The 15,811-nt window shown below is 49.6% G+C and overlaps 1 protein-coding gene across 6 annotated transcripts in view; it reads right to left on the bottom strand.

Moving 5' to 3' along the window:
* Positions 1 to 15,811, bottom strand: part of LOC144164441 (kinesin light chain-like) — a 117,575-nt gene that overhangs the window by 59,083 nt on the left and 42,681 nt on the right. For 2 of the 6 annotated variants that reach the window (XM_077694978.1, XM_077694979.1), the window contains exon 1: positions 1,581 to 1,836. The exons of 1 other annotated variant lie outside the window; for it this stretch is intronic. In XM_077694978.1, the coding sequence (XP_077551104.1) occupies positions 1,581 to 1,609 (29 nt within the window). In that variant the 5' untranslated portion in view covers positions 1,610 to 1,836. Of the gene's footprint in view, positions 1 to 1,580; positions 1,839 to 15,811 lie in introns of those variants that run through there. 3 more of the 6 variants (XM_077694976.1, XM_077694980.1, XM_077694981.1) reach the window with 3 other exon arrangements.

Here is a 15,811-nt window from a genome sequence, read left to right as displayed (position 1 = left end):
GTAACTGTATGTACAACCACCTCAGAACAAAATAAAAAAAGAGAGAGAAAAGAAAGAAAGCGGTAATTGACCGGTAGAGTACCAGCACACACGCTAACACCTAAAAAATAAATACCAAGCAAGAAGCAGCATCAAACGGCTAATCAATATAACGACGCGGTAAACGTGGAGACCGGTGCCGTACACAACACAATTCCGGCATCGATGACGTCAGCGGCTGACGCGCTCACGCGTGTAGTCGTCGCTTCCGCGCGTTGCCATGGCAACGCGGTAGACGCTCAACACGCCGCCGGCCGAAACCCCGCGACAGGGCGGCTGACCTTGGAGGCGATCCTTTCGAAATGAACGGCCGATGCTGCCGATGCGGTACGAACGTCGAGACGCTTGACATTTGCGCCGCGACCGGCTTTTCCGGGGGGATTGCTGGGCCGTGACACCGACGGTGGCGTGCGAGTGTGACTGACGATCAGAGGTGTGTCACACTTGAGAGGTAGCGGGTCGGTAACGGAGAGGTAGGCGCGAACTCGCTCATTAGCGCTCGTACTCGTGTTTCAAGGTCGTCACGGAGCCCCAGTCATGTCGGCAATACTTGCGAACGAAGAAAAACTAAAGTTCGGAAAAAGGGCGTGGCAAAGTAATGTTGGGCTTCAAAATAAACAAAGGCGATTCGTCGGCTCGTTTCGGTGTCACATTCCGCTGTTTGTTTCTCTTTTCCGGCAATTCGGAAGGCAATCCAAACCTTGCTGAACTTGAATTTGTTTTAGGTAGCCGACAACCACGCTTATAAATAACACCGCTAGTTAGTCCACGTTTTTTGGTATTTTCAACATAGGTGAACGGTAGGAATAGGCCAGCATAGAACTGGAACTACACTTCAGAAAAAAGCCGCCGAAGTAGCGCCACTTTCCCACCAAACCAAACACCCCGATAGTGTCGTTGCGTTATATAATTCTTACTAAATATATTACAACCGTGACAGCGCAACTGTCAAACAAAAGGGAATTTTTGTCCCCTCTTATGCTACCTTTGTCAAGCGACATGCACGTCGTTTCCAGCAATGCAGATAAATACGCACTCAATAACGGACAATGCACATTCCCCGATCACAGCTTATAAGCTCTAATATGCACTGATAGAACAATCGACATCGCTCGAGCTCGTCTATGCCACGCGTTCCCGATAACAACGGGCGATAACAGAATCCGCACTGTAACTGACCGCACAAAGGGTACACCTATCAACTGTCGTAAAGCAGGCACCAAGTTCCCATCAATGTTTCGCGGGCCTCGCCCGTAGAGGCATGCGCTATTGTTGGGCAAGCGTGCGCTCCTCCGGAGATGACCTGCCACCACAGCAAACACTTATTTCGACGTCGCAATACAAGCGATTCCGCGACAGCGATCTGTCATTCGTCCATCCACGCTTAAAGATAAACGAATGAATGAATGACAACTATAGGTCACTAATGGTGGATCATTTGCTTCTCAGTTAGGCAAACACGTGCACTACCGAGAAAGCCGCACTGCACGCGTTGCACGCGTGCTTTCAGTGCAACTCGGATAGAGAGAAGCGAAACTCACAGCCTGTACTCTTTCAGGGCCTGAGACATCGCTGCGAAAGCATCACACGCAGCAGATGCTGCCTTGGGGAAGGATAGCAGACGACGCCGACGTCGAGCACCAAAGAAGAAGAAGGTACAGAAAATCCGACGGACGGACGGAGATGAAGGCACGACAACCGGCGAACGACCGACTCAACGACGGGACGGCCGGCGGACGTCCAGCTCATCGCAAGTTCGTCATCACCGAACACTCACACAGACACAGACAGACACGCACGCACACACACGAGGTGCCGGTCGGCCGCGAAGAACGGAGGTCACGCAAGGGACGCGTCTTCTGCTTTGAGCCCCAGTTCGTCTGCTGCGAAAAACGGCGAACCGGCAAAGATGGCGGCGCCGGCGTTGCAGCGGTGGCGCTTCGGTCGCCAGTGACGTCCGCCGGCCGGTGGCGGGCCTATCGATTAGTCGCGAACGGGCCGGCCCCGTTCGAATCCTCGACTTCTTGGTCTTCTTTTTTTAGAGGCTCCAGGGGCGACGCCGATTGTTTCATCTTCAGCGCAGCGGACGCGGGCAGTGGCGCCACGGGGGCCACGAAGCCGGATCGAAGCGGCGGGCAGACGCGCGGCGATGAGTCATCCGAGGTCAGACCCGTCGTCAAGAGCAGCGTCGCTTGACCGCGCCACGGGTCCAAATCGGGGGGAAGGGGGGGGGGGGAATCGCTAAATCGACGGTGAGATGGCAGCTTGAACATCGGGAGCGCGCTGGATGTGTCAAGCTGAATGGATAGAGGAGGTTCCGGTGTAACGACGGCACCCCACCCACCCCACGGGACGACCGACAAATGCCGCTGAAACGACCCAAGACCCTCGGCGTAAATGGGCGCAATCACTTCCAGAGCACGACGAAAGGGGTAGTTTGACTGAATATGGGCTTATAAAAAGGGAAGCTGCGATTTCGGTCCAGTCAAGCGCCCCGCGGCGCACTCGCTGACAAACGTCGCATCTAACACTACTGTCACCGAAATGGTCTTGATAAATTCGCACGCATACGACGCTGTCCTTGAGATTGCCTCTGCCGTGAAGTTGATTTTAGAAGGACTGCACATAAGTGTCCATATAATTGGCCCCAGTGTTCAAGCAACCACCTAGCAGCGCCTCTATACAGGGTGTTGCAACGATAAGTGGAACACTTTAAAAATTTTTCCTGAGCGATCCGCCGCTCTGTTCGCGCTCAAACTTCACACAAAGGTCGCATTTTGTGGTCTATTTTGTTTGACACCGGGAACAACAACGGTACTTACCTGTTTATTCTGAAAATAAATGAAAACGATTTAAATTTCGCCTATGGGAAAATGGCCGCTGATTTGAACGTGCGAGCCAGCGCAAGTTGATGTTGGAACGACGGAACCACCTGCAGAGTGAAACGCACGTTTGGGATTCACGTACGGAGCCAAATGGTGCAGCAGACGATCAGAAAACCCGGTTTTCGGGCTCGCACGTCCAAATCGCCGCCATTTTCCCATAGGCGAAAATCGTTTTCATTTATTTTCAGAATAAACAGGTAAGTACCGTTGTTGTTCCCGGTGTCAAACAAAATAGACCACAAAATGCGACCTTTGTGTGAAGTTTGAGCGTGAACAGAGCGGCGGATCGCTCAGGAAAAATTTTTAAAGTGTTCCACTTATCGTTGCAACACCCTGTATAAGGTGCTTCTCCAAACGAAAACCAACAGGGACCGATTCCCGTCGCCCCATTCGCAGCTCCAGCGTTCCGAAGAACAGTGGAAAGCTCGAAAGTTGCCCGCGTATCTACTCCCTTTAGGTAGCCCAATAAAGACTATATACCGCCTTCAAAATATTTGAAACACAGAAACGAAATCAGCGAAACTTTGCAGTCGCGACATACGTTCTCACTTCAAGCGCGCTTCAGTAAGGCTGAATTCCCGTTAGCTGAAGGCTTTTGACGTAAAACTCCTATCGCGAACCTACACGAGCTCACTCAGCGCGGTCGACAGAAAAGAAGAAGAAAAGCGCTCTCAGAGGAGACAAAACTAGCGCGGCGTGCGTTCTTTTTTTCCAACAAGGAAAGCACGCTTGGGCGACCACGACAGCGGAAGCGAGCGACTCACTCGGCGAGGCCTTTACGTAACGCTAGAGGAAGGAGCGAAGCACCCGCTTCCTGCCGTTTCCCTCACGGAACGCACGAGAAAGCCCAACGCTGTAGTTTCAAACGCAATATAAATACACACGCGCACTGGCAACACAGCCAGCGAACAACCTCCGCCACCAGCCCCGAATATAAAACACACCGTTTCGGCACGCAAGAAAGAACGCCGGTATCGCTCGCACGGCGGGCAGCCACAATTTGTAGAAACAGCCAGCAGGCTTTTTGCGTTCACTGCGTCCACGACAATTATTTTTTTAATTTTTTATGAGCCTGAGGGGCGCACCAGTAGCACATTTTTTTAAATATTGTCCACGGCGAAAATTAGGTTGCCTTTCCCTGCTTGCCTAAAACCAACAGCATGGCCAACATTTGTCGGCACCCCAAAAGAAGGCAAAAATAAAACAGCGAAGTCAAGAGCTATTTGTGAAATGTTGGCTTCACTGGCCTTATAATTAAGCGCCCGCGAAGCAAAGCCCATGAACTGCCTTGCAGGCTACTCGATAGATGGCGCAAGCTCCCCAAGGGCGCGTATTTTCTACCGGGGAAACACCAATGGAGAAAGCGTTGACATCCATGGTTGACATCATCGTCTGTGTCTATTCACACAACCCACACCATCTAGCGGGCAGCCGAATTTACGCTCAGGCATTCTCGCATTACAAGCGAAATCTTGATGACAACAGTCAAGGCACGGAGTGTAATTAAGATCAATAAATACACATTACAACAATTAGACGTGGGATGATTTAAAGCTGATTTCAGGGCCCAAAGGCGGTGGTACCGTACTTTCAGAAATCTGAACCACAATTCGCAACTCGTCTCAAAGGCCAAACCTGTCTTTACGAGCTTACAAGTAACCTTTATAGAGTTCACCAACATAACCGCCGCTTCACGCCGACATGATTCAAGGGGCCCATCAACTGCATGCACAGTCTGCGTCAAAACTTTCCAGGACACAGCAAGGGTTAGCGGGCCAAAAGCAACTCGAAGGAGAAGCTAAACGTTTAATTCCGACCTAATTATTTCCAAGACAGTAAGAAAGCTCTCTAGCTTTCTGTTATAAAACGTTTTAGCCGCGCTAAGGAGCCAAGCTTCTACTCCGAATTTTTCGTGACCTATGCGCTTTTGGCATAGCCTAGAAAATCTTAACAAAGACTGACAAGCTACAATATAAGGTGTGGCAGAAAAATGTCGTTTGAATTTCGCGGTAGGGCGTAGGGATTTGCCACACAAATTAAATAGGCTACCACTGGCGGTTTTTCCCCGTTCATTTCCGAGCGCCCCATCATATCATGCTACACACTTAAGTGTTTGCAGTTTTAGTTTTATTTTTTTTGCGGACTTTCTTCTAAGAGCATTAGAACATTATTGGCCGTCCATTACTCTAGCACTAAAAGGACCCAATTGATCTTCGTTTTTTAGGGTTACGAAGTGGCGCCATTGACACGATAATTTTACATTTGCCCATCCCCTGGTGAACCTTTTAAAGGGCAGGGTTTATTTAAGATTTCAATAATGCAGAGATAAAAAAAACGGAAACTTGCTCCATCTCTTTATTACGCGGTGAATAACAAAGTTTGAAAGCAAAAAAAAAAACACGAAAACAGCCGTTTTCGTTTACGAGTGGTACCACTCGTTCTTATGCATAAAGCGAGGCAGTATTAAACAATGCACCTCACAACAGGCAGCCGTGAATACGGTCTGCGTACAGAACAGCGTTTTTATTGCAGTAGGGAAACACCAAACACAAAAACAAATTCCTCGCATTGCGACCGTGGTGGCTAACCACCATACTTCCACCGTCGTGGTCGCTTCGCAAAAGGCGTGGCACGCATATACGTCCTGACCAGACGATGGTCCCGGTATTCCTTTTTCTTTTTTTCCTTCGGTGAAGCTTTTGGGCTTTTCCAAAATCCGGGGCACGACGCGTACGCGCCGCGTCCTTTGAGCTTCGAGTCTTTCGTCGAGTGCGTCTGCACGCTGCGTGGGCGACTCGGTATAAGCCCACACGAATAACCGCATTCGCGAAGCATTTTGGTTGCAGCTACAGAAATGTATACATCATAGGTGGCGTGCATCCAAATGTACCAAAAGTGCTTCGCGAGTGCCCTGAAGTGAACACGAATTAGGAACTTCTGTCCAGAATCGGACTTCACTGAAAATACGCGCTCGCGATTGGCCGCTCGTACGGAACAGCGCCAACCGCGAGTAGCCGTCTCCTTTTTAACATTTTTGCAACACCGTCAAACTTCCCGTAAGTCCCCGACGTGTTGCGTACGCCGAAACAGATTCACCTGGTACATTTGTTTCTTGTCTCGTTGTCGTCTCCCGCTCAACTCGCCAAAGAATAAAAATGGCGCAACAGCTGCTTGACGTCGACGATCTACTAAGCCGCCTCGCCAGGGCAAAGTAGATCTCGACGCCCCGCGGCCGCATAATCGCGTCGGCGGACCGCCATACCGCACAGTCCGCGCAGACGTGACCGCAATGAACGAGTAGGGTAGGGACAACCCGCGCCTCGCAGTCCGGTCGCAGACGGCGCAGCAGACGACGCGTTACACATCGACAGTGTCGCAAGAAGGGACCCCTACAACGGGAGACGGGCGGCGCGCAGACCTAGTTCCGCCGTCTGGCCGGCGTACCACATACCGGCATCCTCCTCGCTGGTTCGAAGCAGAGAGGAACGTGCATTTTATCGAGCGCGGCGCGGAAGAACGAGAAAGCTGATACGCCGACGAACGGCAGACGCAGCGGGCTTTGTTTTACACCACGGCGCACGAGTCGCGACGACAACTATGCATACAATGCTGACTCCACGCGGCCGACTGGTAGCCTGTTCAGGTAGAGTGTACTAGTACACTCTAGTTCAGGCACGAAGAGTGGGGAAACGACACAAGTTTTGGGCAGGAGGCGCCAAGAATGCATTTTCATAGCTTTCCATAGCTGCAGTTTCTCGTCCATATGCGGAATGCCGTCTATTTAACGACGAGGCAGAATTTCGGCTTGGCAGAATTTCGGCTTGTAAATATTACACGTTCAATCAACACAACACAACACAACACACCACAACACAACACACACTCTCTCTCTCTCTCTCTCTCTCTCTCTCTCTCTCTCTCTCTCTCTCTCTCTCTCTCTCTCTCTCTCTCTCTCTCTCTCTCTGAAGGCGAGACGAAACAGCGGTCGAGGCAGGAGTGATATTGAGGGCTCTTCGCATGCGAGCCAGTGCGCTCAACGCTACGGGCGTTACGTAAGGAAGAACCGACGGTCTTAGTAGGTTACTGTGTGCAAGTTGCTACTTACTAACACCAAAGACTGGCGCAAACAGGAGCGATCCGCCGACGTTATGTGCTAGGATGAACAGCGGGGTAGCTAGTCGTCGTAACGAACAGTTGCTCCTCGGCGAACGGGGACTCGCATCTGATATGCGAAACATCCGCGGCGGTGGTCATGCCACGCGCAGACGTGAACGCGAGCTCCGAATACATTAAATCAGGGGCCACGGAAAGAAAAAAAAAAAACTTTGCTCAATTTGAAAGAACCAGCCTCTGGCAACGCACTGAACTCCATCTCAGCACCAAAAATGTTTTTTTTTAAAAACAACAAAAAAATCATGACAAAATTTTCACATTTCACGCTACAGTGACGTAATTTGGATAGTAGTGACGTAATTGCGCCAGCCATAAAAGCGTAGTTGTCAGTGCGTTCACGGCACGTTATCATCGACGTGATAGTATTAAACGATTTATAGAGGAAACCAACTCTTCTTCGCCTTGCACGCGCCACTATAATATCGCGTGATTCAAAACAGAGAGGTGCATCATCCACACCTGACGTGGCGCGGCAGCACTGCCACCGCAACCAACTCCACGCTTTCGGGGCACAAGAATGACCTCAACAGCGTCTACCTAGGTCGTATACTATATTGAGCCACATACCGCCTGTACAGCGCGCAACCACGAGGCTATCTGGGACACGGTCACACAATAAACCACCTTCGTTTCATTCTTCCTGAAACCTTTACGGCGGCAGCCTTATTTTTCACTGGCGCGCCAACTCTTTCGTCGGCAAGGAAGCCCTCGTTCGCTGCTGCGCTCTTTGCACCTCGCGTGTCCTCGGACTATAATACACAGCTGAAGGATTGCTGGACTTTCCTTTCGGCACGGCGCCCTTCAGAGCAGTCGTCCCAGTTTTGCACAGGCAGCATTCACCTTGTATATACTAGTAAATGGCACGGTGGATGCCCACAGACCAAAAACCGTTACTCTTTTCTTGTTGGCCGCGCAAATTTGCCCGTACTGGCCATATCTGCTCTGTAGCAGCGCTCATCGACAAAATGCCTGTCGGCAATGCATAGCGAAAGGACTGGCTTGCCTCCGAAGCAAAACGTGACAATGCGTTGCGCCCTACACGATCCCACTCGTTTGACACAGTCTACTTTGTTTTTGTGGCTTATGTATTTTGTCGTTTCGAGTGAAATTATTAAAACGAGCAACCGACACGCAGTGAGCCGGTACCATGTCATGAGCCCCGCCTCTCATGCAAGCTCCGAGCCACTACCAGCCATTTGTATGGGCACGGCCAAAGCGCGTGCGCCCTGGTTTCACCAGCGGTGAACAGTCCTCGCAAGACAATTAAGAGGAACTCACCTGATCACATTCCTATGGAACTCGCTAGTTCATTACCCACGGGCTTAAACAGCATCGGGTACCGATTAAAAAAAAAACTTTTACGAATACATGAAAATGTCCCTAGCTGCCTAGTTTGTCTATTTTAGAAATATGTCATTTCTTTACTGAAATAAAAATTAAATCAAGAAACACATTTTAGTTTATGCAGTTTTTACAAGATGGCTCTAGCTTTCTAGCAAGCGAGAGTTTAATTTTTTTTATTTCAGTACGGAAGTGACCTATTTCCGAAATAAGATAACTAGGACGCGTAGTGAACGTTGATGTGTATTTGTAAAGCATTTCGTATTGGTGCAGGATGGTTTCTAAGCCCGTTGGTCATGAAATAAGAAGTCCCATAGGAACGTTAAGAGGTGATCCCCCTTAAATAGACATCAACTGCATACCAATATTCACGACCCTCTGTTTTCTTCTTCGTCATGGTTGACGCATCTAAAAAACACCGAAGCACCGCTACTCAGTAGAATAAAGCCCTATGCACGCAACGAGGGCACCGATATCGACTTTGCGCTGCACATTGAAAAAAAAAAAAAAAAAAACACGTCATGATGTAGTCATCTTCTTCATAATCATCCTTTATCCCTTCCGTCATCATCATTTTCATGTTCTACATTTTCTTTTGGAACGGCACACTGCCAAGGTCGCCTCAAATTCCGCCATTTCCCCGCCTTGCCAGGGCTCATAACATCAGTCGACTTTTCAGCGCCCTATTTCACCATAGTTAACTGCAAACAAGTCAGCATCGCTTACTGCACGGGCAGTGGCGAGGACATCATCTTCATTTCGTGTCTGTATACACATGCAACGCCGTCCGCGTTTCGAAAAGACCCGTTAGCCGTTCGAACGAAAAAAAAAAAAAAAACTCGCTACACCCGTCCATTCTCAACGGTCGCCAGCGCAAAGTACTGTAGCCGCTGAGCAAAACAAACAAATACAATAAAGCGTCCGACTCGGCGCAAATGCTCCCAACGGCAAATGAAAAAAGGAACGCTAGAAGAACCGTTGCATGCCGGCGTTATATGAGCCACACTGCAGCACAAGCCAGCGGACAATTTTAAAGGTCGCGACGACGGGGGATACCGAGGGGGGAGGAGGGGATTTTACACAACGTCGTCGACGACGACGACGCCACGGGAAAACGGAAACAAAAAACGACGCACACACACAAAAAAAAAAAAAGCCGCAAAGAAGAACGCCCTGCGCCAAATGCGACCGCGTCGCCGTTCGGATTACCTCAAAATCTCCGCAATCGCCATGCCCGTACACGCTTCTAAAAGGAGGCGAAGAACACGGTAAGGAAAAAAAAAAAACAGGTCATCTTATATCACAAATGCAGTGTTGGGTAAGCAGGACTCCGCCTCGTTATTCTGTGCCAATAAGGCGGAAATGTGTCTACTTTAACCGGAGTTCGGTTTAGGCCTACAAATCTGGCGACGTTCAATATGAAAAGCAAAACAGAAAACGTTCCCTCAAAAATTCCCGATTTACCGGAGCGGCACGTGTATTATTACACGCGCATGCATGCAGCGACATTCGAATAGGCGCACAGACCATCTACGTAGGGAAATCAGACCACTGATGTCCCTCCCGATAGCAGTTGTTAAAAGAGAAAGAGAACGCCAGCACGCCCGCCAAGTCGATTTGCATGCGCGCGTGCGCAAACAGGGACACCTGCGAAGGCAGACCATACAAATACTCAGAGCGATAAGATAAAGGCGCCGCGGTTTATATCCAGCGTCCCGAAAGGACGTCTCCGAGCGCAGAAAGAAAACGAAATGGGAACACGCGGAGCGCGGATCCATTACGCAACAAAATGCGATTGCACGTAGTATAGCCTGAAATAAATACACATCGAAGAATAAGCGAAAGAAGCCAAACTGCTTTTTGCGCATCAGCGAAATCGGAACTGTTTGCTGCGTTCCAGAAATGCAATAAAAGCGACCGAGATTTGCCTCGTGCACGGTGCACACGCGAAAGCCGCACCTCAAACTGTCCGTACTTCAAGACGATAACGGCTCCGAGGATGCGCTACTCCGTTTAATTAATCACATCGTCCCAAAGGAAGTCGCGCTAGCACAGTAGTATACTTTTTATTGGTGAGAGCATTGAGCTTCATACTAATATATACTATAGGGAAATCTGTCGCTGCAATCGCGGGCCGCCGTGGGCGGCGCCATTGCTGCTAGCGACGTTCCTCGCCTACTTGGCTTAGCTAGCCATAGGCCCCATTTTTGTCTCGAAGCCAAAAGCAACAAAAAAAGAGTAACATCGTTTTTTTTTTTTGTTCATCGTGCATTAAGCTTCTAAATAATCACTGGCAAATACATCTTCTTGGAGCTTAAATTTTATAATAACAAAAAAAATCTGAATATTGTTTTACAGTAATAATGTTGCTTTTTTGCAGCCAGAGGCAACTCTTCAGCCTGTTCTTGAGCTGCGCCAAGGAGTCAGGACAAGTGGAACGTGTCTGCCCGGTACATGACGGACCGCTCGCTGAAGCGCGGCTTCTCCAGAGAGTGGTGCCAGATTTACCTCTAGTATACATCAGACCCGGGCCGCCATTGTCGCCGCCAGGCTAAAGCCAGCGGCCACCACATCCCCGTAACAGAGCTTGGCTAAATAAAGTTTACCCCCTCCTCCTCTATGAATGAGAGAGGACAAACAGTTTGTGTACGGCGAAGGGGAGAGGGTAGGCGGTAGGGTTTACAGCGATGACGTGAGGTCAGGCATGATACGAGCACTTCTTCATTGTCGGAGTATCAAATGAGTTCTGCAGGATGAAGGGCGGTCCCAATTCACGAATGAAGACCCGAAGGAAGTTTGGTAAGCTCCACACAAGGAGAGGCTCATCGAGGTCGATTCACCCCGAAGAGGTGCCGGAAAGCCCACGATTAAACCGCACGTTCCGGGCCCCTTTAAATTGAGTGAACAAAACGATTCTCCAAACGTCGCGCTCCACAGAGTTCCTAACTAAATATACAGACAGGAAACTGCGCCAGGGAATTCATGTCGGCGTGGAAGATTACGCGAAGAGTACAGCTTCCGGCTGGGGCTTGGCATGGCATTTGGATTCATAAGCGTTTTCTTGAATTCACTTTCTTCGCTATGCATTGATATGTGATGACATCCTTTATAAAGCACTGAGCAGAGACAACCGTTCCGGCAGACTCTGAGTAAAAGGAATTCGCTTTAATTGTTCCTTTTTCGTTAGCGTTAAACGGATCAGCTTACACTTATAGAATTACACACTCTACTTCGCCTTTTTGTGGCACTGTGTTTGATTGCACGGCCACTAAAACGTTTCAATCCAACGCAATGACGAAGCCAAGGCGAGCGTGCAGCGTGATGGCGTCCCACGAGGACACAGACGGGCTTGATGCGATCCGCATGGACGCTGCCGCCAGATCCGTCTCTAGTGTGTATTGTAACAAACTTTACGGCACGCTCTACTCATTCCCAAGCCCCTGCCGCATTCACTCAACCAGAACGATCATTTATCAATCGCCAATACAAGAGGGGGAAGGAATTTGTAAGGGGGAAAATGGGGCAAGGTTCTCAAATACCGTATTTTCGCGCGTATAACCCGCCCCTGCATATGATCCGCGTACCCACTTTCAGTCCGCCGGAAAAGAGGAAAAAAAATCCTCGCGTATTGCCCGCACATTTGGTACAGGAAAGGTTGCACCAAAGCTGCTGCTCAAGCAACACATCACATACTATGCTGGCCAAAAAAGCGTATATTGAGCAAGTAGAATACACTTATTGCAAGGCGAAAGTCACAATTCACTTAGTGTCACTGCTCTCGCTAGAATCACCACTTGAGCAGCAGCTGTCACTTGTACGGAGTGATCTTCGGTTCCATCCATGTTGTTTGTGATGCAGCATTTTTTGAAGCTTTTTTTCTGCACCATCTCACCGGGAATCGCCCTCCGTGGAAGGCTTAGTCAGTGTTACTGCGGAGGAGCTTCACGGCACAACGCGCATTGCCGTGAAGCTGCACCAAAGGAAAAAAAACGCGTATTATCCGCACTCCTACTTTGCCACCGATATCCTCGAATTTTTGGTGCGGCTTATACGCGCGAAAATATGGTCGGTGTACAGACAAGGAACGCCAACGTCCAGCGAAATAAACTTCGGACTACAACAGCGCCGAGCGAAGACGCCCGAAACGGTGACGCAAAAAAATAGCTCGAACCCCCCCAAAAAGACCTCACCGCAATTCGTATTTCTGTTTCCCATGGATGAGGAGGAAGCAACCAACGGTCAGAAGTCCCACCACAGAGACTGCGCAAAAGAAGAACGCCGGGACGAAAAAAAAGAAAACAGGGACGGCCGATGTGGGTCACCTGCGATGCGCGTGTCCGCTTATGCCGCAGTTACAACGCGGGCAGAGAATAAGGCGCCCGAAAAAAACGGGCCACAGCAGGCAGCGGAGAGGAAACGGAGGATCGTCGGAGGAGAGAATAAAGAAGAAGACAACCGAGTCAAGTTCCTCATGGACGCTTCGAAATGCACGGCGGGAACAACGGCTGTGCGAAGTCTGACGCTGCTGGCACTGCGCCTCCGATTGGGAGCACGGCCTCCTCATCCGCCTACACGGAATGCCTCTCTGAAGCAGCAGAAAAAAGCAGGAAGAGGAGGAAGGGGGTACGACGTAATTGAAAAACAAGAATTTACGTTTTTACTCTTCGGTTTACGGGGGCACTGTACAATCGAAACCGGACCGCCCCGGCGGATCGAATCAACTGCGCGCACTCGTGTCCGGCAATCGGTCTGGAGGAAAGGGAGGACCATTAAAGCGCAAAGTTGGACATCGCCCGAAACTGGGACGCGAAAGGGGCGTACCGATTTGCAATACACCGCTGGTCACCGTATACGTTAAGAACAGCGAGACACAATCTGAAAACGCTTGATTGTTATATTACCCGTGGGGCAAAAAGACAAACTAGAAGCACGGGAACAGGGGACCCCTCTTACCTCTGTTTGCTACAAACCAATACTTCCTTCTGAAAGACCGGCCTTCGAATACGCGCTCGTTTTAAAAGCAATGGACCCGAACCATAAGGAAACACGAAGGCACAAGTGGACGGCGCTTGCAATTACTATACAGGGGAGTAAACATGCACAGTTCGACAACATGCACGTCGTCATTACACCCTAAATCTCATCCACCTCGGTTTCATGAACGATCAGACAAGGAAGCAAGAAAACAAATCTCGGGGTCCATTCCTCCCCTGTAGTGATTGACAACTGAACCACCGAATACACGCAACCCATTCTCCGAGTCAATCCGCTCTCTTATCACGTGACGAGCCGACGACGTTGCGCAACTAGTGTTTTTTTTTTTGAAGTCGGGAGCCTCCGGGTACACAGCTGTCGATCGTCAGTAGTGCTACACGCTCTCGCGGAAACACAACAGAGTAATGGTGGTGATTTATTAAGAAAGGTGGGAAGACAAAAGAACTGGGGATATATTTGAACTCAACGGGGAGTTCACCCTCGTACAATCCAGTACAGGGAAGGGTAGTGGCGGTTTTAAAGGAGCCATGAAGAGAAAATGCAACTTCGTTCAATTTGAAAGAACTAGGATTCAGTATCTCACTAAGCTCCATTACAACCACAAAAGATGTTTTTTAACGAAAAAAAAAAAGCAAGAAGTACTTAAAAATTGCGCCCACCTGCCCGCGAGGGGAACCCTGTGTAGATGCGACGCATCGTGGGGTTCACTTGGTGTTTCCGTTGGATTGATTCTGAAATCGCGTGGAACGTGTCGGGAACGCGTATGGTTATTGTTTCATTGGCCAATGTTGGTCAATCTCTCAAAGTGGTGTGCTTAGGGCTTCGCTGTCGCAACGACCTTTACTCCATCATTGTTGCTGTAAGTGGGAGCTTCTTTTCTTTTATTGCAAGTGTTAATCATTGCCCCATCATGCGTTGTATCAGCAGCTTCTTGACGTAGTTTGAATGAGTCAAGGATATAACGCGCGTTCGCACATTTGATTCTGTCTCGGTTTTCTGGCGCAGTAGGAAGAGCACCATGTACCTCGCGTTCCGCCCACAGGGTCGTGGGATCCAAACCGGCCGCCGCTAACTATTATTTTTTTTATAGTGTAGGGGGAGGGGTGTGGACGGAAAACGCCGTATGGAGGGACAAGGCGAGTGAATGAGATGCAGTCGCATCTAAAACTTTAAAATTTTGCGCCACAGTGACATGTTATGAGCAAGAATGACGTCATACCGGCCAACAATAAAACAATTTTCAGTACGTTAGCATTCAAGTGATGCGGTTAAATGGAACTAGAGGCCCTATTACAGACTTCCAGTCATGTGTCGTCGCGACAGGTCAGTTAGGCGGCCGCCAATCGCACAAACAAGGTTCCGTGACGTCATAGAAAAGTTGCGGGAAATTGGCTAGGGGGTCGCGGCTGCTTCACACGTTTTCTTTAAAATCTCGGTTATCTGTTCGAAGATTGCGATGATATTGGTATCATTGTTATCGGGACCAAGCAGTCTTTCTAATAAACCCAACTTGTATTTTGTCTTCATGGCTCCTTTAAAGGATAGACATGCTTTACGGCGCAACGGGCAATGTAAGAAAGCCACCTCACCAAGACCGAGTATACACCGACCTCCTGGAAGTGGCCTTCACCCCCAAACAGAAATGTAATTCTGGCACGACATTATCACAGGGGCAATATAGGCCGCCTTATATCGAAATACGGAGACACCAGGACATTGTTTCATTTTTCAATGATTTTTTTTTATATATATACTGGCAACCGGTTTTCGCGCGGAGGGAAACCTGCTCGAGGAGAGCGTGACACGATACCAGAACGCACTGTTTTCAGGGCCAACCCCAGAACAGCTCCCTTGTTAAAAATGTATTAGCGAGAGAGGGGACTCATCGACTCTTTCATGTCACGCGCCGGCCGTGGCGCCCAGAGGAGTCCGTGAACACTTCACAGCAGCAGAACGGACGGTTCGGCGAGTTGGCCGAAGTTCGTGGTAGGAGGAAAAAAAAAAAAAGAAAAATAGCGCGGAACGACGAAGACGTTTGACACCAGACAGGTGCTTCATGAAGCACGACGGAGTTGAGAGAGAGAGAGAGAGAGAGAGAGAGAGAGAGAGAGAGAGAGAGAGAGAGAGATCACTCAAGAAGCAGGAGATTCGTCGCAATGAACGCAAGTCGTGACGGACTGCCGAGTGTGAACCGATGGAATTGCGCGGAACTCGCCCCGGTGGTGGCTCAGTGGCTAAGGCATTGTGCGGCTGAGCCCAAGGACGCGGGTTCGATTCCGGCCACGGTGACTGCTTCTCTGATGGAGGAGGCGAAATGTGAAAACGTCCTCGGTGTGTGGACATTTCAGCGCACGTTAACAAAGATACCCTGGTGGAAT

This window comes from Haemaphysalis longicornis, unplaced genomic scaffold (genome assembly GCF_048455015.1).
Source record: "Haemaphysalis longicornis isolate Haplotype H1 unplaced genomic scaffold, Haemaphysalis longicornis Haplotype H1 scaffold_13, whole genome shotgun sequence".
NCBI classification, from domain to species: Eukaryota; Metazoa; Arthropoda; class Arachnida; order Ixodida; family Ixodidae; genus Haemaphysalis; species Haemaphysalis longicornis.
This window is presented reverse-complemented; position numbering and strand designations above follow the sequence as displayed.